We start from the raw sequence: 21,716 nt of genomic DNA, 5'->3' as shown, positions 1-21,716 counted from the left end.
AGAGCGACGAGTTTTAGACCAGATGGTGTTTATGGTAGTCGAGTCATCAATGTGGAAATTCCGTCGGGACCCACGATGGATGTATCTGCGCTGAAAAGGCCGAGCAATGTCCGGGTGAATGTGGAGTACCGGTGGCATATAGGGCAGGTGGAACCGCAGCTTAAGAAGTTCAGCAGCCGAGTACTGGTGTAAGGTTGCCGATGGTTGAAAAACTATGGACAATACAGCCCAAACAAGGACAAACCTTACAACTGAGTCATTATTCCACATGGTGACAAAATAGAGTTAGGAAGCAGCAGGTAGCGTCTGAGAGCAGAGTGATTCACATACAGGTAAGCCAGTTAAAACACACTGAATACACAGAGTTAATTCGTTCTGGTAGAGGACTGGGTTGGAGTCCAAGATCTCAGAAATCACAAGCTCATAACGAACAAAAATCATAAATAATAATAAAAAATAAAATAAATAAATAACCGGGGAGCAGCGGCAGCTACACGCGCCAGCGTACACTCGAACCGGAAGTGTGTGTCCTGCTTTGTCCTAGCCAGAGTTATTACAGAAGATTTGGGGCCTCTTTCGAGTGAATCTCCCTGTAGTTCATTTTAAGAGTATAGCAACATATCACATCAGCTCTGACAATATACTTGCATGCTTCTGCTTGCTATTAACACAATGATATCTGTCTTCCATATTACAGGTCAGAAACATTGCTGTGAGCCACACGTTCAGGATTGAAAAAGCCCGTCGAGAGCTAGGTTTCTCCCCCAAGAAGTACACATTCATCGACTCAGTGGATCATTACCTGAAGAGTCAACCGGTCCGATCCCGTTCTTTAATCCTGGACTCATTCCTCCTCTTTCTAAAGATGATTCTGGTGGGGTTCACCATTCTGATGCTCTGCTGGTGGCGACATTACCATTAGCTTTGTCCTCTTTGGTTTCTGATTTAAACGTGAGCATTGGAGTGTGAATAATATGAGAAGGACAGCCATACAAAGGAACATGGCATCCTCAGCATATTCCTTACACTTAGTCCAGCTCATTAAAAGCCACTATAAAGAAGGTGAGGGAAAGGGAGAGGTTGGTGATCTAGGGCAAGGCCCAACTCAGCTGCCGGGCAGCAGCTATAGTATTAATAATACCACATGTATTGTAAGTACCTTATATGGATAAAAATACACTGACATGCCAAAAGTCATGGGATAGCAGTGTGTAAATTGAATATGAAGTAGTCCAGGTTTCCGAATAGACCCTAGAGGATTGACAACATGTGGTGTGATCCACTGAGTCATGGTACCAAATGTTTTGGGCTGATGGTAGGGTCTGTGTGTGGTACAGATACCATGAAGTCATGGACCTCAGTTGTCAACAAAACACTGTGCAGGCTGGTGGTGGTTCCATACTGGTGTAAGTTGTTTTCATAGCATGGATTGAGTCCACTGGTTGGATCCACTGGTTCACCTAAATGTGCCATTGACCAGTACCTGCTACATTTCACTGCTTGCTGACTATTTGCAGCCCTTCATGGACTTCACATACCCCCACAATGATGGGATATTCCAGCAGGATAATGCACCGCGCCATTGTGCCCAAGTGTCCAGACTTGGTTTGAGGAGGATTTCCGGCGCATGGTGTGGCCTGCACGTTCACCCAAAATAAGCCCAATCAAACATTTATGGGATGTGATGGAGAGGTCCTTCGCACTCAAAATCTTGCACCACCTACAAATACCACAGAGTTGGCAGTGGCTAGCCAGACATCTTGGCATAACATGCCTTCAGACGTCTTCCTTCCACTTGTGGAATCGATGCCACATCGAGTTGCTGCATGGGGTCCTACACAATACTAGTTCCTGACTCATGACTTCTGGCATGTCAGTGTATATAGTGACCTGTCTATTATCTTGTTGGACATTTTATTCCCAAACATAGGCGTAATTATGAAGTTCCCCTCCCCCTTGTGACTATAACAGACTCTAATCTTCAAAAGAAGGATTTCCACAAGATTTGGAGAGTGTCTGTGACTACCTGAAGTTGCATCTATTCTGTTGAAAGACCATTTGTGAGGTCAGGCACTAATGTCAGACCAGAAGACCTGGTTTGCAACTGACATTCAAATTCATTCCAAAGGTGAAGGTTATTGATTGATTGATTAGGATTTTAATGTCATGTTTTACACACTTTGATTACCTGTCCTGTCATTCATTACTGGTGACACAAGATTCATCTGTTCAAGTTAAATGTCAAACACAATCATGGACAATTTAGTATCTCCAATTCACCTCACTTGCACATCTTTGGACTGTGGGAGGAAACCGGAGCTCCAGGAGGAAACCCACGCAGACACGGGGAGAACATGCAAACTCCACACAAAGGTGAAGGTTAAGGTAAAGACTTTGTGCAGGCCATTGGAGTTGTAAATTTGACCTTACTCTGTGTACAGTAGCACAGCCATTCTGGAACAGGAACGGGCCAAACTGTTGTCACAAAGTTTAAATAATAGTAGTTCATTCTATACACCTGCTAGCACTAATTAGCTGAAATATCAGAACTCACTAATTAGGACGGGTTTCCACATATCAGCTGTATAGTCTATGTTACAGAAATGTTGGTGAATGTAGGATGTTAGTTATGTTGAGTTTAGGGGATTGGTGAGGGAAAGATTCTGAGCCAATGTTCATAGTGGACTAAGTATTATTATTATTATATTTACATAAATATAAATACAAGACAGTAAATGTGGATTTAGCTCAACAAAAGTGTAGCATAATATTACCTACATATTGATGCAATTCCTTTTTTTTCTTTTCCAAAGCCAAGTTGTGTGTGATGTCCGAAGTTTGTGTCCTTACTTTTGCAGTGAAGCCACTAGGCTAATTTAGCTAATCAGCAGTGGACTTGGTTTGGAGTTAAAATAAAACTGTCAGTGAGTCCTTGTCATCTCAATCACTATATTAATTTGCTTCAGGTTCAATAAAGTATCTATCTATACACACATCTATCTGTCTATACACACACACAGACAGTGGAACCTCGATTTTAACAGACTAAAAGGGGGGAGCAGTGGTCCTTAAAATGCGATTTTCCAAAATAGCGAGGTTTTTTTAACTGGGGTGAGAAAATAACGAAAACAGCACTAAGGTCCACAAAAGTGCCAAACATGCACAAATGATGAACAGTAAAATGAACAATGGAAATAAAAAAACCTGTAAATAAATATTAAAATTTGTGTACTGTACTGGGGAGAAATTTCACCATATTTCTCACATACACAAGTCCCAGAAACACCACTTTACACTTTCTTAATAAGTTCTAACTTTTCAGCAATACCCAGATGCCTCTTTCACTTACCCATTTCCTTGTCTTTGAAGCCATAGCTAATCACTAGAACATGCAAAAATTAAGCATAAAACAGAAAGAAAAATGAAGAACAAAGGAGCCTTCCGGCAAAACAAACCCTATCACTCATTTGTAAAATGTAAATGTCATTTAAACAGAGATATGTGCGCCAGCGAGCAGACATTTACTGAACCACTGGTCCTGGTCTGTGGAACTGTATTTGGAGCAGACATGCATTTTTTTTTTCAGATTTTGTCCGTTAAATCCGAAATTCGTTAAATGAAAATCTGTAAAATTGAGGTTCCACTGTGTATGTGTATATATACTGTACATGGACTGTAGTCCATCAATTTCTCTACATACCTTTTTAGCCTGCTTTCATCCAGAAACAAGGAGGTGGTCATAATGTTATACAATACTGAAGACAGAATAGTATTCTGAATTGCACACCAAATTTAATAATAATAAAAGACAAAGTAGATGTTTTTACTTGCAAACATTTTTATTTTTGTTGGTTTAAGATCTAATTAGGGGTTAGTCATTAATCATGGCAATAATTTACACATGCTAAACAGATTACAAAAATGCATTTATGGCATTTAACAAACAAAGGTTAGCACCATTAAGCAGTTAATGCATATTATTACTATTATTATTATTAAAGTGTTTTCTATTCTTTAACAAAGCACTTTTACTCACCTAACAGTGAGCCAAAAAAGAAAGGTAATGGGACTGAATGTTGCACACTTATTTTCACAACTCAATACTAGCAGCATTTTTTATTTAGCTGTTTGCTAAATAGATGTTTCTAATCAAGCACAACGCTTCTCACAAGATTTTTCTATAATTTTTCTCAAAAACACCTACTTAAACAGCACAGGCTTGAGAAATATATGTCATCAACCTCTTAAGGCTCATGTATCCCAACAACAATCAAAATATATTCATGATGCAGGACAGGGGTCATATGAATCGTTAAAGAGCTGCACATAATATTGCTTGAAAAAAAATTTATAACCATGATCACAGAAAATCAATATGCTACTACTTATCCCTTTACATAATCACAACATTTTCAATAGTGTAATTATTCAAGCCACTTTTGTTTTTGTTTAAATCACAAAATATTCACAATCCAAGTAAATAATTTGTTTTTAAATTAATCAGACCCATCCTTACCCACATCACATCAAAACTTCATCAGTGAGAGTTCAACATTGCAAACCAAACAGTAATACCTGCTGCTGTAGTTACAATACCTCACTGAGCTAAGACATTAAAAAGAATGAAAAGTCATTCTTGTCAGATATGGTTCAACCACAACAGAAAAAATCCTTTACCTGCTTTGTGGAGTAGGCCAGGTTAGGCTGACACTGTGGGGCTTTGGGTCCACCACAGAGGAATGAATTCTGGTCTTAATTCTCCTTAAAAGGAGAATAAATTGGAATGAACTGACAATAAAAGTCTGCCTCACCTGTAAAAATGAATTAATAATTCAGTATTAAATGTAGCACCCCCTATTTGGAGGTCAACTGAGCAAAGCAGTTATTGGTCACTCAAGTTTTTATCTGTTTTGCTTTGTGTTTTTTTCACACTAAATGCTGGCCAAGTACAAGAAGTTGTATACGTTAATTTAATTTATTTAAAGCCTTTAAATGAATTAAAAATTCACCACGTCCAAAGATGAATTTGATGCCTGATTATTATCCACCTATGCCAGCAGTGCAAGAGATCATTGCTAAACAAACAATCTTTTTCATTTTCATTAATCAACAAGAACACCAAAGATGACAATAAGAACCATCAGAAAAGACAAGGAATGCCAAATATTACAATACATTCTGAAACATACTATACAATCCACCCACGTTTCTATCCAATAATCCATCTTACTCATCCAATAAGACCTCAACCTTACCACCAACTGTGAAAGAATTTTTCACTCAAGTCACTCAACATTCATTTTCCTCCTGTTTTCAAACTGCATCCACTGTACACTAGTACTAGTAAAATGAGCACAATGGTCATAATGCACTTTCAAAAGTGGCACCTATCATACCCATGACATTTCAATAAGCATATTGTGTCACTAAATAAAACTACTTCTATTCTATTAAATCTTGTAAGTTTAAGCTTGTATTTTGCACACAATAACTCTTGGAGAAAGATTAGAAGCTATACTTATTACTTATGATGCACATTCTAATAAATATTGTCCAGTATCAAACCATTGCATCAGTTTTGGAATGCAGTTGTGCTACAGTACATGCAAAAATTATGAGCTCTTAATACAGTGACTAAACAAAATGATTGCAAAAATGAAAAAAAAAAATACATTTCATATCAAAGCCAGTTATGGAAAAATAAATAAATAACAAATAACAAAAACCCTGAAATTCATAAATTCTGCATAAAGTGCAAAGTACTTCAGCTTTGTGTCAAAGCTCCACCAAGCTGTGAGAAATTATAATACACAAAAAACACTGTAAGCACCCAAAGCGCTGCTTTGACATTGTGAGCATTTTTCAATATTTTTTTGCCATTGATAGTCATGAGAATATGTCATGTGTCTATAATAATCCCCCAAAAATTGTGAAAGCAGCCTCAAAAATAACGATCACACAAAAGCACACTATGAGCCCAAATGTAGCATCTCATCCAAGTGTTTTTGAAGTCTGAAGTTTGCATCTCGAGTTTTGCACTAAAGCTAAAAGGTTAATGCAGCTAATGCTGCTTTGAGCTGAGCTGATGTTGTTTAACAAATACTGAACTATTTATTGCAAGTAAGGCTGGTCAGTGGTCATTTTCCGTTCATAATGCAGCACATGTTCATTAGTGCCCACCACAAATGTGTTCAAACCCACACAAACTAAACTGTGACCCTAAAACCTGTTTAAAAGTTACAAAAACAAAATCTGACCAAACCACAAAGCATGCTGGTAACCATCAATTTCCCCCAGTACGGTCTTCAAATAATTAATGCTATTGCTGTAGTTAATTAGGCAATGTAGTTACAGTTCTAACATACTACTAATTTAATCCTCCTACCAGCTAATCCAATAGAAAACCAGCACAACTCATTTTAAACCATCAATAGCTCACTATATAGCTCACTTCTCCTCAGACAACATCGAGCTGACATGTTAAGACTATTTGCACATAAACAGTTTCAAGACAGAAACGAAATGAACAAATCAACACTCACAAACCTGAGCGCTTCTTTAACAAGTCTCATACAGTATCAGAAACATCAACATGTCTAAGTTTTTAAGTAGAAGCCTGGAGTATAAACAGTAAGAACTGTAACTGGCTTTTCCTCAAATAGCAGCGTTAGCAGCGTTAGCTTCATAGCTCCAGATCAAAACAAAAGTAGCACGCTTCAGACATCAAACATGCTGGAGGATTGACTACATTCAGGCTTAATCAAGTTTAAATTACAATACACACAATAAATGTTACTTTAACTTAGTCACAAGTTGCACAGTAAGCGTTACAATTAGTCGATTTCTCTTTTTAAACTCCTTCATTTCAGCTACAATCTACAGTGTTTATCTACAAAGTTAGGTGCTAATTACGTACATCACTATCCAAAATTTTAACACTACTGTGGTAAAAAAAAAAATCAAAGGTTAAACTAAAGGCTTGCTTCTTGACTAGAAACTGGAAGAGAAGCAAAAATAAGGCAGGGCTACAATCAAGCTAATCCATGAGGTCCATGTGTATGAATGGGTTAGCTAAGAAATGTACAAACATGTTAGCTGTTGGAGAAAATCTGACCAGCTTCTTGATATCTGTGGGGTTCTTGGCTACATATGAGCATGGACAGTAAGTTCTGTGGTTGCTAATATATTGTTTGGGAAATGGATGACATTGTGCAAACCTCATAATACAAACCACATACTGAAACATTCATTAACCAATGAATTAAAAAATGCCTTCCTTAATTAAACAAGGCTTTTTATTAAAGCTGCATTATTAACAGTAATGAGTTTTAGCTTCATCAATGAATCACACTAAATAAACTGCGATACGGGAATGCTTAGCTACAATTAGCATACTGGTTAATGTTAGATATCATTGTTAATTGACTTAATTGTATTATTTGTTTTAAAAATTCACATTTTGGGTTTTGAAAAACTTATAGAGACCATGTAATTAGAACTATGATCATTTAAACCTAAAAATACCTCCTACAGTCATTTGCATCTCCTCTCGACTGGAAAGATTTTCCACAAGATTCTGAAATGTGTATCTATTGGAATTTGTGTACATTTGGTAAAAAGAGCATTTGTGACGCCATGCACTGGTGTATACACTACAGAGTCAAAAGGATGCAAATGCTCCCACTTGATTATTGGGTTTAGGTATTGCGATCCAGGCTTTCTGGTAAAATAAATCAGTGTAAGACCTCACAAAGGCTAACATTAGAACAAAATCTTGCAGAAATCCTTGTGCAGTGATGCAATAATTTTTAAAATACTGTGATATCACTGTAAAAAAAAAAAAAAAACAACCACACAATTTCTGTCTACTGAAGTAGGCAGCAAAACCCAGCAACTCTACAGTTAGTAAGGCAGCCTTACTAACTATAGATTAGGAACAAACCATTTAATTTCTATAATATGGCTCAAGAGTTTTTAGCAAAATCCCCACTAAACCTGATCCTTTTAGAGCGTCATAAAAATGTCTTGCCAAACTTTTCTCCAACCCATTACCATCAAAGAGGAATCAACACAAAGTGCAAAGCCTGTGGACATAATACAAATTAAAGTTGTTTCACTCGTCCAAAACCTGCTTCTGTCTCACTGTGGCCCTGTTCTCCTTCAGGTCCTCTTTGGTTTTCTGGATACATGTAAAAATCTCCTTAAAGAGAGCCTTGTACTCCGGCTGGTACGGTTCATCCATGGGAGACAACGATTGCATTTTTAAGGCAACAGCCGGCGTCTGGACACCTTTGTGGCTGAGTTCGTCGTCGCCGCGCTGGCAGCGGTGCAGCAGCTCTTCATATTTGGTCTTCAATACGCCATACTGCGCATCTACTTCATTAAGCAGCGAGATACCGCGCTGCCTCACCGCTTCAGATCGCCTGATACATGTGAGCTTGTGCCCGCGTCTAAGGTCCTGTGCTGGCCCCTCGTCTTCGCAATCGTCCGGTCCTGTTCCTGACTCCACCGCTTTCTCCAGGTAAAACACGGTGTCTGGCATGAGCGAGTCTGTAGGTTTAGCGCTGGATTCAGAACGCCACAGTTGACGCAGCTCTACCACCTCAACCTCTAGTTCAGCTTGTCGGCGCCGTGCCCCCTCAAGCAATGCCACCCGGTGCTCTAGTGCCCTCTTTTCACGCTCTGTTAGCTCTATAACCTTTTCGGTGGCTTCCCGTCGCTCACGTTCACTAGCCAGTTGGGCGTGCAGGTTACACAGGGTTTTTTTTAGTGCAGATTTTTCCTCTGCCACCAGGCCTGCATCTAATGCCCACAACGAACGATCCTCAAGTGATTCTGTACTGAGGCACCTGCAGAGAAACAAATACATTGTATGTATTACTCATACAGATAGCAGGTATTAACATTAATTGCCCAGAATGACAGTAAAGTGATACATACTCCAAGCAAACCTCTTTAAAGAAGGAACATGCTAATAGTTTATTTTCTATACCTAGTAAAAATGTAATAATTCCTTGAGATTAGGGATGCAAATTGCCCTATGTTTTACTGTTAACTGAGACTTATAAGTTAAGGGGTAACCATTAACCAAACTCATAGTGACCCATTAAAATATTAAACACAAGACAAAAGTTTATATCAAGTCTTCATGCTTAAATAAAAAACACAGCTTAACATATTTAACATGGCCATATTGTAAGAGAATAAGATGAGCATAAACCCCCCAAGCACAACTACATTTCCATTACAGCCTTTAGCAGATCTTATCCAGAGCAACTTACAGAAGAGTAAACATTTCCTAACTCTAGTACAAATACACAATGGTCTAAGAACATGACTCTGCTATGTAACCTTTTAGTAAAGAGGTGGATCTTTAATCATTTATTTATTTATTAGGATTTTAACATCATGTTCTACACACTTTGGTTACATTCATGACAGGACAGGTAATTACTGGTTACACAAGATTAATCAGTTCAAGTTTTTATTTTATCCTATTTTATTTATGCATTTTCTCCCAATTTAGTGTAGTCAATTTGTCTTCCATTGCTGGGGGATCCCTGATTGCAGTCGAGGTGGGTATATTCTGCTCACGCCTCTTCCGACCTGTGTGCAGCCCTTAGCGGAACCCTTTTTCACTCATGCATTCTGCACAGGCGTATCTGCTAATCAGGGTCCTTACACAGCGTTTGAAGTCCCCACCCACATAGTCTGGTCATCCCACCCTAGCAGAACCGTGTCTGCTGCAGACACTGCCAATTATGCCCGCTAGATGGCACCCAGTCGAGGAGTTCAGAATCTCGACGCTGGTGTGCTAGCGGAATATCCCGCTGCACCACCTGGGTGCCAGTTCCAGTTTTTAATGTGAAACACAGTCATGGACAATTTAGTATCTCCAATTCACCTCAGTGGCATGTACTTTTTACTGTGGGAGGAAACCAGAGCTCATGGAGAAAACTCACACAGACACTGGGAGAACATACAAACTCCACACAGAAAGGACACGGACTGCCCCACCTGGGAATCGAACCCAGGACCTTCTTGCTGTGAGGCAACAGTGCTACCCACCGAGCCACCCTGCTTCCCCCAATCATCATTTAAATGATACAAATGTATAAAAGTTTCTTTTTTTTAACAGATGCAAGCTCCCCAAGAAAGAAGAACATGTAAACATGTAAACCAAGAGTGGGTGAAGGTCAATCATGTTTCAGCACTGTTTACTCTGCACGCCTTGTTTTTGTGGAATAGGAGTATGAATCATGGACATGAGTATAAATCATAAATCAAACAGCAGCAATAGATACTGTAAGCGATCGTCTCTGACTTTACATCTACGAGCTGGACCAACTAGGTAGGAGTGTATAATAGAGTGGACAGTGAGTGGACATGGTATTTTAAAACTCCAGCAGCGCTGCTGTGTCTGATCCACTCATACCACAACACACACTAACACACCACCACCATGTTAGTGTCACTGCAGTGCTGAGAATCATCCACCACCTAAATAATACCTGCTCTGAGGGGGTCCTGACCATTGAAGAACAGGGTGAAAGCAGGCTAAAAAGGTATGTAGAGAAACAGATGGACTACAGTCAGTAATTGTGGAACTACAAAGTGCTTCTATATGGTAAGTGAAGCTGAAAATGGGCAGTGTGTGTAGAAGCCAGGAGGTGGTTTTAACGTTATGGCTGAGCCGTGTATGTATCATTGTGATGCAAGAGGGGTGCAGTAAACCGACTGTAAACTGCTTAGTACTGTTTAGTTGCTGTATTTAATCTAACTGTACACAGGCCCAAATCTTACAATTAGACCAAACTTTCTAGGGTTGGTTTGTTGTTAAAAGCTCCACAACTTTGGAATCCATTAGTAGAACAAAATAACAGAAACTTAATAACAGAAACAGACATAGCATCAAAATCACTAATAATAATTAGTAATTATATAATGCTTAATACAAAAATCTCAGACAATCCTACATGAGGTCCTGACCCAAAGTTAGGAACGGCTAGACTAGACTTATTCACTTATATTTAAAAACAAAACTACTCTAAGGCTGCAAATATCTCTAATCTTAGCTGTATCAGTACATCAGAATCTAGGGCACATGAGCAGGTTGAGACTCATCCACAGAGGTGCACTCCCTCAGCATGCTGAAGCACGAGAGTTTTAATGCCAACCTGGCAGCTTGTTTAAAACAGACTCACGTGTCCTGGTGCAGATCATAGAGCTCCTTCAGACAGGAGATGCTTTGAGCAGTCAGGGCGTTGCGAGATTCAGTCCGTTCCCTCTTTAAGCGCTCAGACTGAGTTACCTTCAGCTCCTCCACCTGCCTCTGCAAACTCTCCATATAAGTCTGTAAGCCATCAATGGTCTCGGTCAGGCTGAAGAAAAGACAGACATGTAAAGGAATAAAACAGAGAAGCTTTATATTTTAGTAAAGTGGCTCTAGATTAGTATAATATCCTAAATTATATTTAACATCTATGTAATAATAAAACATGACTAGGAGAATAATAAAGCATGTAAAACAGGAGATGAACATTGCACTACTCATTGTGTCTTTATTACTCTGACTATCAAGTGAATATTCAACCCTAAGCCTAGTCACATCATTATTTATGTGTTTAATATTTAAAACTAGAACTGATGTTTGTTTGATTATTAGGATTTTAACGTCATGTTTTACACACTTTGGTTACGTTCATGACAGGACCGGTAGTTACTGGTTACACAAAATTCATCAGTTCAAGTTTTTCATATCATACACACTCATGGACAATTTAGTATCTCCATTTCACCTCACTTGCACATTTTTGGACTGTGGGAGGAACCAGAGCTCCTGAAGGAAACCCACGCTGACACAGGGAGAACATGCAAACTCCACACAGAAAGGACCCGGACCTCTTCACCTTCTAGGACCTTCTTGCTGTGAGGCGACAGTGCTACCCACCGAGGCAACATGCCTGCCCATTAAATAATGTATTAAAGTCAGCTTCAGCTTCTCACCTGTGGATTTTTCCCTGTGCTGTGCGGTTATCCTGCACCAGACTGTGGTTACTCTTTTCCAGCTCTCGTGCAGCAACGTCCAGCTGCTCGTACATTTTAGCATGCTGGTCATTCACCTGCCTCAGCAGCTCCACCTGCTTATTCAGGTACTAAAAAGAAAAAAGGAAGGTATTAAAAATGAATGTTGTACAATATTACTTACATTACCAAGCTAAATAATAGTGGATGGCTGTCAATGGAATGATATTTTTCATCTACTGATGCTTCTGAATACTCACATTTTAAACGTGAGTTGTTTGGTTATAATTGTGCTGTTTAATCCTCAGTTAAGCCTCTCCTTCACATATTAGGTATTTTAGTGTATTTAGGGATAAAATGAAGGGTGGTGCGGCCTGCCTGTGTAACTGTACCCAGATATGGGACAGTGGTAACCTAGTGGGTAGAGCTTTGGGCTATCAACCGGAAGATCGGTGGTTCAAATCCAGGCTCTGCTATGCAGCCACTGTTGGGTCCTTGAGCAAGGCCCTTAACCCTGTCTGCTTCAGGGGCACCGTAGCATGGCTGACCCTGCGCTCTGACCCCAGCTTCCAAACAAGCAGGGATATGCGAAGAAAGAATTTAATTGTACTGTACACCTGTATATGTATATATGACAAATAAATAATATCTATATCTATCTGTATCAATCAGAGAATTCTCCACCTTAGCATACTTGCGATGCAACAAGTGTAATCGTCATCCACCTAAGTATCATACAGACTTTCTTTATGTGTTTGGGGAGATGCTTTCCAGGGTTACCACAGATTTTGACAGTGTTTTTTAATCACTGGAAACTTTAATAATCACATGGACAGGCACACAGATCCAGTGTGTTAGGCTGTCAAAGTCCATGTCAGGTCCCACTCATAAGCAGCTTGATTATTTCACATCTCATATACATAAAAGAACCTGGAATAGTCAATTGTGCAATCTCAGATCAATGTTGTGTCTTTTCCTTATCATGATAGCATGTACAAAACCAGAAGTGATAAGAGTAACTAAGCGCTATATAACTACAGATACTGCTGTAGCGTTCATGGATCTAATGCACTCTCTACCCAACCTTTCACCTTTGTCATCAGCTAATGCTCCAAGCAGGGACATTTAACTCTAGGCTTATCAACAGCGTTGATACCGTCACACCACTAAAAACCAAGGTTGTTTTTGACAAAAGGCAAAGACAAAAAAGCCCTGGAGAAACAGTCTTTATCATGAAATGTAAACAGGGCTCTAGAGTGCGACCAATTTGGTCGCACATGCGACCTAATTTCTCAATGGTGCGACTAAAAAAAATCTGAGGTCGCACCGGTACGACCAGCCGTTCGAGGGGAAAAAAAGTCTCCGCTACTCTGAAAGTCTCCCTGTGGTACAACAGACACACATCAGGCCCAAATCATGGTCTAAACCAATCAGAGACAGTGAAGGGCAGGACAATATTGTAGCGGCGATATGTGAGCGACATTCAGCTCAGCCAATCAGAATGCAGCACCAGGTTTATACATGTGCGTTTCGACGTTCAGTTGGTTTAGTTTTGTATATGAGACTCGCCGGACAGTCCCAGCATTAAAGTTCGGTTTCTGGAGCTAGACAGTGAAGTCTACCTTGTCGTGTGCTTTTATTCCCACACCTCCATCACCACACAGCAAGAGACCTGTAACATCCCGGACAGTGGTGAGCCGACCCTCTAGTAGCAATAGGCTAATGCTAGCGGTAAAGTGCGGCGATAGCGAAAGTAAAAACACCACAATATTTTCGTTAAGTAAAATATAAAAATAACTAAAAGACAGTGAAATATTAGAATAAGTGTACCGCAGTAAGTGCACCGCAAGTGATTTTGGGAATCTGTGTAAAAGATCCAGTAAAGCCGATAATATAATGCACTGCATTTAAGATTACACTCTAACACTCTAGAGCCCCATACACACACACACACAAATATATATATACATATCATTTTAAATATACACACACATATAAATAGATAGACACACATACATACACACATTTACTCTATTATTATTGTTATAATTTTTATAATAGTGTACTATAATTAGACTATAATACTATAATTAACTGTAAAGACCATGGGAAGACCATGGCCGGCAATAGTGTATTTGTGACTGGTTCTAATACATTTCGAATTGAAAGGCTGAAAAGCACAATGCATCTATAAAACACATTACGTGCCCCAATAAATGCACTGCCCCAGTGTCCCCTCTCCCCACTGCCTTTCAGCGGCAGGCAGCAGCAAACAGATCATCAGAGGAGGCCATGTTGACCATATTGTTAGTTAATCATTTACAAGTCAATATTGCCTATATGGACAGCGAAAAAAAAAAGTGAACCTGTAAAACTGCGGTGTTAAATGCGATGCGGTCGAAAATTAGGGTGCACCTAACTTTTGTGCTGGTGCACCTAAGAAAAAAAGTTAGGCGCACCAGTGCAACCAGTGCAACAAGTTAGTCTAGAGCCCTGGTAAACATTTAATCTTGCTTTATATAAAGCAGAATTTAAAACTTTAACCATGAGATGAGGTCAGTGAGAATTTATTATTTTAGTAACTTGACAAAAACAATGCAAAAGTTTTCTTCTCCACCATAAATGTGGATGTATTGCAATTTCCTGCAGTTAAACAGAGATAAGACAGAGGTTCTCATTGTGGGAAGTGAGACACAAACAAAGGACGTACAGGCTTATCTAGAACCTATGAATCTGGAGGACAAACAATGTCTAAAGAATCTTGGAGTTATTTTTTTGATAATAATATCTGATATCTGTAAAACTGCACATTTCCATATTTTGAATATCTCAAAGAAAAATTCTTTCTGACTGTGTATGGGGTGATATTTACCATAATAATACAAATACAGGACACAGAACAGGTCCAGTTCCAAAGTCCAGTTCCATATTTGGTCTGCCAGAGGCCCAACATGAGGAGTACAGTCTTTTGCATGCAGTTTTCCTACATTTACCAGTAACAGAGACATTTTCCCCAAACAGCAGGACTGGTTTAAAAACCTGCGGCTGCAGTGACATGCTGATTTACAGTGTGTAAATCATTCATTTACTCAACTTTAATCAAGCGTTTCTTTTCATTTGATTTTTGACTTATCATTGTATTTGAATTTGTATCTGTGCCATTTTTTGTCCTGTAAAACACTTTAAAGTGCTGCTCCCTCAGGCCATAGAAAGACGCTGTCCTCCCCTAAACATAGCCAATTGTGTCTGTGTGGACACCTTGCTAGGTCGGTGACATGGCTAAGATACAAACTCACGGCCTGGAACAATTCAAAGTGTTGTTCTAGCATCTTAGCCCACTGTGCCACCTAAGCGCCCTTGTCATACTTATTTAACATTTTGTTGTTTGCATTAATATTTCCTCCACTAAAATGACCCATAAGTATGTAACCTCTAAATATGCTGGAATGCAGCATGAGGGCAGGAAGAGGAAAGCAATGTAACCGAGATGTAGTCAATAGTACCGCAGTACACAATACATTTCTCAAGAAACAGGACATTACAGAAGGAAGTACGGCTGGTGAAATATCCCGTTTCTTAACAACATTGTATACATCATACGACAGCACTAAAGAGGAATGTAACCTCAATCTCCTGCAGCTGCTCCTGGTTGGTGGAGTACATCTGCTGAAGGCCCTGCTCCAACTCATGGTTCCTCTCCAGCAGTGACTTTCCCAACTCTGCAGCCAAGTGTAGATCTGCACACACACACAGTAAGAGTAAACATTTACCAGAGAGTATGTGCACAGCTTAGGACATCCTATCAGCCCAAGGGCAGGAATTTACAGAGCCACATTCTGGACAACATTAGTGTTTGAGTTACAAGTATCCTGAGGAAAGAGCCACACAAGAACTTTACACATGTGAAAAATAATGGTCTACCTTCTCATGGCTTAAATGATTGTTTAAAAATATATACTTTTTACATGAATATAGCCTCTTTAAATATCAGCCTGCAATTCGTAAATACTGTAGCAAATCTACCCAGGAGTGGCCAGTCTGCTGACATTTTAGCAAAGGCTAAGCAACAAATTAGAAAGTCACAAAAAACCCATCTAAAGACTTGCAGCTGTTTATAACACCAGCTAAAGTAGTTGATCTTTACTCTACAATAAAAAAGAGGAATCAAGTAAACAAACTCTGAAATGTGGTAACATCACTTTGGTCACTACAAGCTATGCAACTACATTTAATCTAATAGTAGTAGTCTGCCGACACCAATGTGACCGTTATACCACTCTTATGACAGCCGAATTCTATGAAAAAGGTGCATTTTACTGTAGGCAAATTCAGCACTACCCCTGTGGCATTTAAACTCTCATCAACTTGAGAAATGTCTCATTGCCTGCACAACAAGCATTGTCATATATTACCAGTGAGAACACACAGTAATATTAAACAGTCATATACATACTGTAGCTACATGGCAGATTTTTTACACAATATCACACAGTTATCAACAAATGCTGTAAAATGTACAGACCATCTCTAATACAAAAAATCATTTACTGTACAGACAGTTGTTTGTTAAAAGGTGACTTGTCTTGTTTGGGTATTTTTAATACAAACCCATTTTAGAAAAGTTGGGACATTTTATAAAATGCAATAAAAAGAATATCTGTTTATCTGTAATTACACTGTTAGTGAGATAAATGCTAGAAAGCAAGTTGTTTAAGGCTTATGTTGGCTTGAGTCTACCAATGTGAAGGTTGTGTACCATAGTAAATATATGTATGTATACATTTAAAAAAAACAGCTGGTTCAAGCCTCACCACTGCCAGGTTTCTACTGTTGGGCCCTTGAGCAAGGCCCTTAACCCTCAGTTGCTCAGACTGTATACTGTAACTGTAATGTAAGTCACTTTGGATAAAGGCATCTGGTAAATGCCGTAAATGTAATGTAAATGTTATACAAATAATTTACAGACTGTACAGTTGTTTGTTAAAAGCTGAATTGTAGTTTAGCTTTAAACAAACAAACCCACTGGCTCATTTTCTCTGGTTCGCAACAAAGAAAGAAGACGCAGTAAAACACAACCAAGAGAAGATGCAAAGATCAAAGAGAGAAATGGCTTAGACCCCCAAGCTAAACACCAGATTTCACTTAAAGTTAGGACATGGGAATATTCAGGGTCTCAATTCACTTGGCAAGTTATGAATACTTGGTAGTGAACTGGGGAGACTGGGTTTCTCTCAGACTAAGTAGTCAGGCATTAGACACTTCAAGACGCTGGATGGACACGGTGCTACTGGGCAAAAAGAGCAGCAGACATGAAGTTGCTACATATCCTGCAACCCAGTGAGTAGCAGAGTCATATCAGCCACATTTGCCACAAAGCCCAGAGCTGTGACTGTTATCCAGTGTTACACAGCAACTGCTGACAAACAAGATGAAGAACAACTCTACAAGGAGACTGAGCATGTACTTGAAAGGATTCCTAAATAAAACCTAGTATTGATATGACATGAATATGTGCAACATATGTGTCGTTTTTATTTATAACAAATGCAAGTTAAATCGTTTTAAAATGGGATAAGGGCGGCACGGTGGCTAGGTGGGTAGCACCGTCACCTCACAGCAAGAAGGTCCTGGGTTCGATCCCCAGGTGGAGCGGTCCGGGTACTTTTTGTGTGGAGTTTGCATGTTCTCCCCGTGTCTGCGTGGGTTTCCTCCCACAGTCCAAAGACGTACAAGTGAGATGAATTGGAGACACTAAATTGTCCATGACTGTGTTTGATATAACCTTGTGAACTGATGAACCTTGTGTAATGAGTAACTACCGTTCCTGTCATGTATGTAACCAAAAGTGTTTATTAGGATTTTAACGTCATGTTTTACAAACAAAATGGGTTAAATAAAATAAATGTTAGCTTATGATGCTAACGGCGCTACGGTGCAGGACAGGCTCGGTTGCTACACGCGTGGCCTTTATCTGACGCGGTTGCTCTGGGAACACTATGGCAACCCGCATTGGTTCCAAACCGCATACCACCCACTCGTCCGCATACTACCCTACTAAACAGTATGCTAAAAATAGTACTGAAGCTGCCGTATCGCGCTGTTGTCACATACTGTTTAGTATGCGAGTATGCAGTTTCGCACGAACCAAGGTCCTCTACTAAGGTTACGGTGAGGACAAGTTTTGATTCGGTAAATAAAGTACATAAGAAATGTACAATATATTAATACACAAGCATCTATTTTATATACGAAAGACGAGGAAATATGTAAATGCAGTGATATATTCTTACTTAAAACAGGCATTTACAAATGACATAGTGTATGTTACAATACAGTTGTATTGGGGTTTTTGCTCTCAAAATGTACAACATATGCATATGCACACATTGCAATTCATCTGGATCTAATAAAACACTTTAATAAGCCGTAATCTTTCCTTCACATATTATCTATCTATCTATCTATCTATCTATCTATCTGTCTGTCTGTCTGTCTGTCTGTCTGTCTGTCTGTCTGTCTGTCTGTCTGTCTGTCTGTCTGTCTGTCTATGTATCTATCTATATATCTATATATGTATATATCTATATATGTATATATCTATATATCTATATATGTATCTATCCATCTATATATCTACATATGTATCTGTCTATATATGTATCTATCTATATATCTATATTTGTATCTGTCTGTCTGTCTGTCTCTAATCTATATATATATATATATATATATATATATATATATATAATCTACATCTATGTCTATCCCTATTAAGTTACCAAAAAACAAGCTTTTGTACGTAAACTAACAGTACATATAACAACAGCACTGATACAAAAAATAAATACATAGTGTCAAAGCAAACAACATAACTGACTACAAATTCTGCATCAACATTAAAATATTAAATAAATCACCTTACCTGTGTTTGTAAGGCATTTAATACATTAATACATAGTGGCTTTGTCACAATTAACACAATACATACCCCATACATCCTCAAAAATGGCAATATAATTGAAACATTAATTCAAACATACACTTTTCTCCCCTTTATTTACCAGTCTGACTGAATAAAGACCCTTACCATGTTCCAGATCTTCCCTGCTGTACCACAGATCTTCCTCCTTCCCTTCAAATTCCTTCTCCACTATTCTGTCCGTCAGCATTTTTATCTTTTATAAACGATCCAGTCGGATTTAAATACTCCAATTCCGCTCCTCTGTAACCATGCACCGACCTACATCAGGTCGCGTTGTCGGGTTTCTCACATACAACCCCTAAAACCCACACAACAGTACAATACACTACATCACATCTTATAACACAACATTACACTGCACTGCACTACATCACATCTTATAACACAACATTACACTGCACTGCACTACATCACACACCGGGTTCAGCAAACCAAGCAACGTGGCTCTCCTGTAAAATGTGTGTCGCACCCCAACATAAACAAAACCAATAGCGGAGTACACTAGATAGTGTGCAAACTGCCCTATTGTACTGTCCTATATAGCGTGATTAGATAGCCAAAAACAGTGGTTTGCGATTCAGCCAATGGGAGCGGCGACTAGCAATCATATGACGTGTGGTAGCCAAAGAGATCAGGAGGTGGAGCGTCAGTCACTGTCTGTCCAAAATCACACACTGTTCACTACACAGTGCACTACATACGAGTTTAGTTTTATTGGGGTATTTTGTGGTCGTCTGGTTTTAGTGTTACAATTTTAATGTGTATAATATGGATAATTGTATAAATGTGGATAATTATTCAATTGCATTGTAAATGTTTCTTTGTTATTTAATGTAAATTTAGTTCAATGTAAATGTTTTGGCCTGGTAGTAATTTTATATTTTTAAGATATTTCATTTGTTTTGTTTTTTTAATAATAATAATAATAATAATAATAATAATTACATACTACACTTGGTGTAACAGTAGGTAGGTAGGTAGGTATATACTGTAGATAGATAGATAGATAGATAGATAGATAGATAGATAGATAGATAGATAGATAGACAGACAGACAGACAGACACATAGATAGATAGATAGATAGATAGATAGATAGATAGATAGATAGATAGATAGATAGATAGATAGATAGATAGACAGACAGACAGATAGATAGACAGACAGACAGACAGACAGACACATAGATAGATAGATAGATAGATAGATAGACAGACAGACAGACAGACAGACAGACAGACACATAGATAGATAGATAGATAGATAGATAGATAGATAGATAGATAGATAGATAGACAGACAGACAGACAGATAGATAGACAGACAGACACAGACAGACACAGATAGATAGATAGATAGATAGATAGATAGATAGATAGATAGATAGATAGATAGATATTTAGACAGACAGGCAGACAGACTGATATATATATATAGACAGACAGACAGACAGACAGATAGATATATAGATAGATAGATTCAACTTTATTGTCATTGCTCAGTACAAGGCAAAGACATGCAGTTAGCATCTACCAGAAGTGTAAATAGTAGCATTGTGCAAGAAAACAGCGATATCAGTACACTTATATATCTATGATTAATATAATAATTATAATCTATAGCTATTTACATATGTGGCATTACATCTATATACATAGTACTACTGTATATACATAATAGTAACAGTAATAATAATAATAAGCACAAGCATGAGAATAAGAATAGGTTTAGCTAGGTAGGCATTATAATAATGATAGTAATAATAATAGTAATAATAATAATAAAGATGTGTAAAATAACTATACAACTATTACAAAATAAAGACGCTGCTAAATGACTATACATATGTGGGTAAATAACTGTGCAGATATGTATATGTATGACACTTTGTGTAAAGTGCAGGTGTGACCGATAAATAATAAATAATAGGTCCAATGTGTAGTCCAGTGTGTTACTGGTGTTAACGATGTAACCGTGGATTAAAACTAAATAAAACTACAAACAAATACATTCTTTTAAAAGTGAAACACCAAATGTAGACCTATAAGGTCATTAAGTGGGTTTTATGTTGCTTAACTAAACGTTTCTGCAACTAAAATATGAATCCAGTTATATAAACAGGACACTAGCAGACGTGTGGTTACCTTACAGCAACATGAGACCTGGGAACTTGATCTTAACCTCTGCACGGTGTTTTGCATGTTTTGCATGTTGCATATTAGGTGGGTTGCGGTGGGTGTGATTCACTCGGCCAAAGGTAGGAAATACTCTGAACAGGCAAACACACACACACACACACACAAAAAAAGCATGAAGAAGATATAAAGTACATTGATGAGATTTCACATGCTGTGTCTGAGGGAGGGGTGGTGGCCTAAGCGATGGATTGGTGCCTTGTCCAGGGTATTCCTGCCTTGCATCCAGTGTTTCCCGATGAAACCCATCACCACCCTGACCAGGACAAAGCAGTTGATGAAAAGTTCATGAAACTATTATATTACACAGTGTATTTATTTATTGGGATTTTAATGTCATGTTTGGTTACATTCATGACAGTACAGGTAGTTACTGGTTACACAAGATTCATCAGTTCACAAATTTAATATCAAACACAGTCATGGACATTTTTGTATCTCCAATTTACCTCACTTGCACATCTTTAGACTGTGGAAGGGAACCCACACAGACACGGGGAGAACATGCAAACTCCA

General features: G+C 38.5%; 2 protein-coding genes across 2 annotated transcripts in view; one reads left to right on the top strand and one right to left on the bottom strand.

The window, feature by feature from the left end:
- sdr42e2 (short chain dehydrogenase/reductase family 42E, member 2) overlaps positions 1-2,944 on the top strand; it is a 31,712-nt gene extending 28,768 nt beyond the window's left edge. The window contains exon 12 of the mRNA XM_063015920.1: positions 698-2,944. Within this exon, the coding sequence (XP_062871990.1) occupies positions 698-922 (225 nt within the window). The 3' untranslated portion in view covers positions 923-2,944. The remainder of the gene's footprint in view (positions 1-697) is intronic.
- A 5,143-nt stretch (positions 2,945-8,087) lies between these two features.
- cdr2a (cerebellar degeneration-related protein 2a) lies at positions 8,088-19,367 on the bottom strand. Its single transcript, XM_062990855.1, has 5 exons — positions 19,112-19,367; positions 15,649-15,761; positions 12,007-12,155; positions 11,205-11,381; positions 8,088-8,849 (listed from the first exon to the last, which is right to left on the bottom strand). Exons 1-5 carry the CDS (start codon positions 19,191-19,193, stop codon positions 8,114-8,116), a joined length of 1,257 nt encoding a protein of 418 aa, XP_062846925.1. The 5' UTR covers positions 19,194-19,367; the 3' UTR covers positions 8,088-8,113.
- Between the last annotated feature and the right edge of the window lie 2,349 nt (positions 19,368-21,716).

Source organism: Trichomycterus rosablanca, chromosome 2 (genome assembly GCF_030014385.1).
Source record: "Trichomycterus rosablanca isolate fTriRos1 chromosome 2, fTriRos1.hap1, whole genome shotgun sequence".
Lineage (NCBI taxonomy): Eukaryota > Metazoa > Chordata > Actinopteri > Siluriformes > Trichomycteridae > Trichomycterus > Trichomycterus rosablanca.
This window is presented reverse-complemented; position numbering and strand designations above follow the sequence as displayed.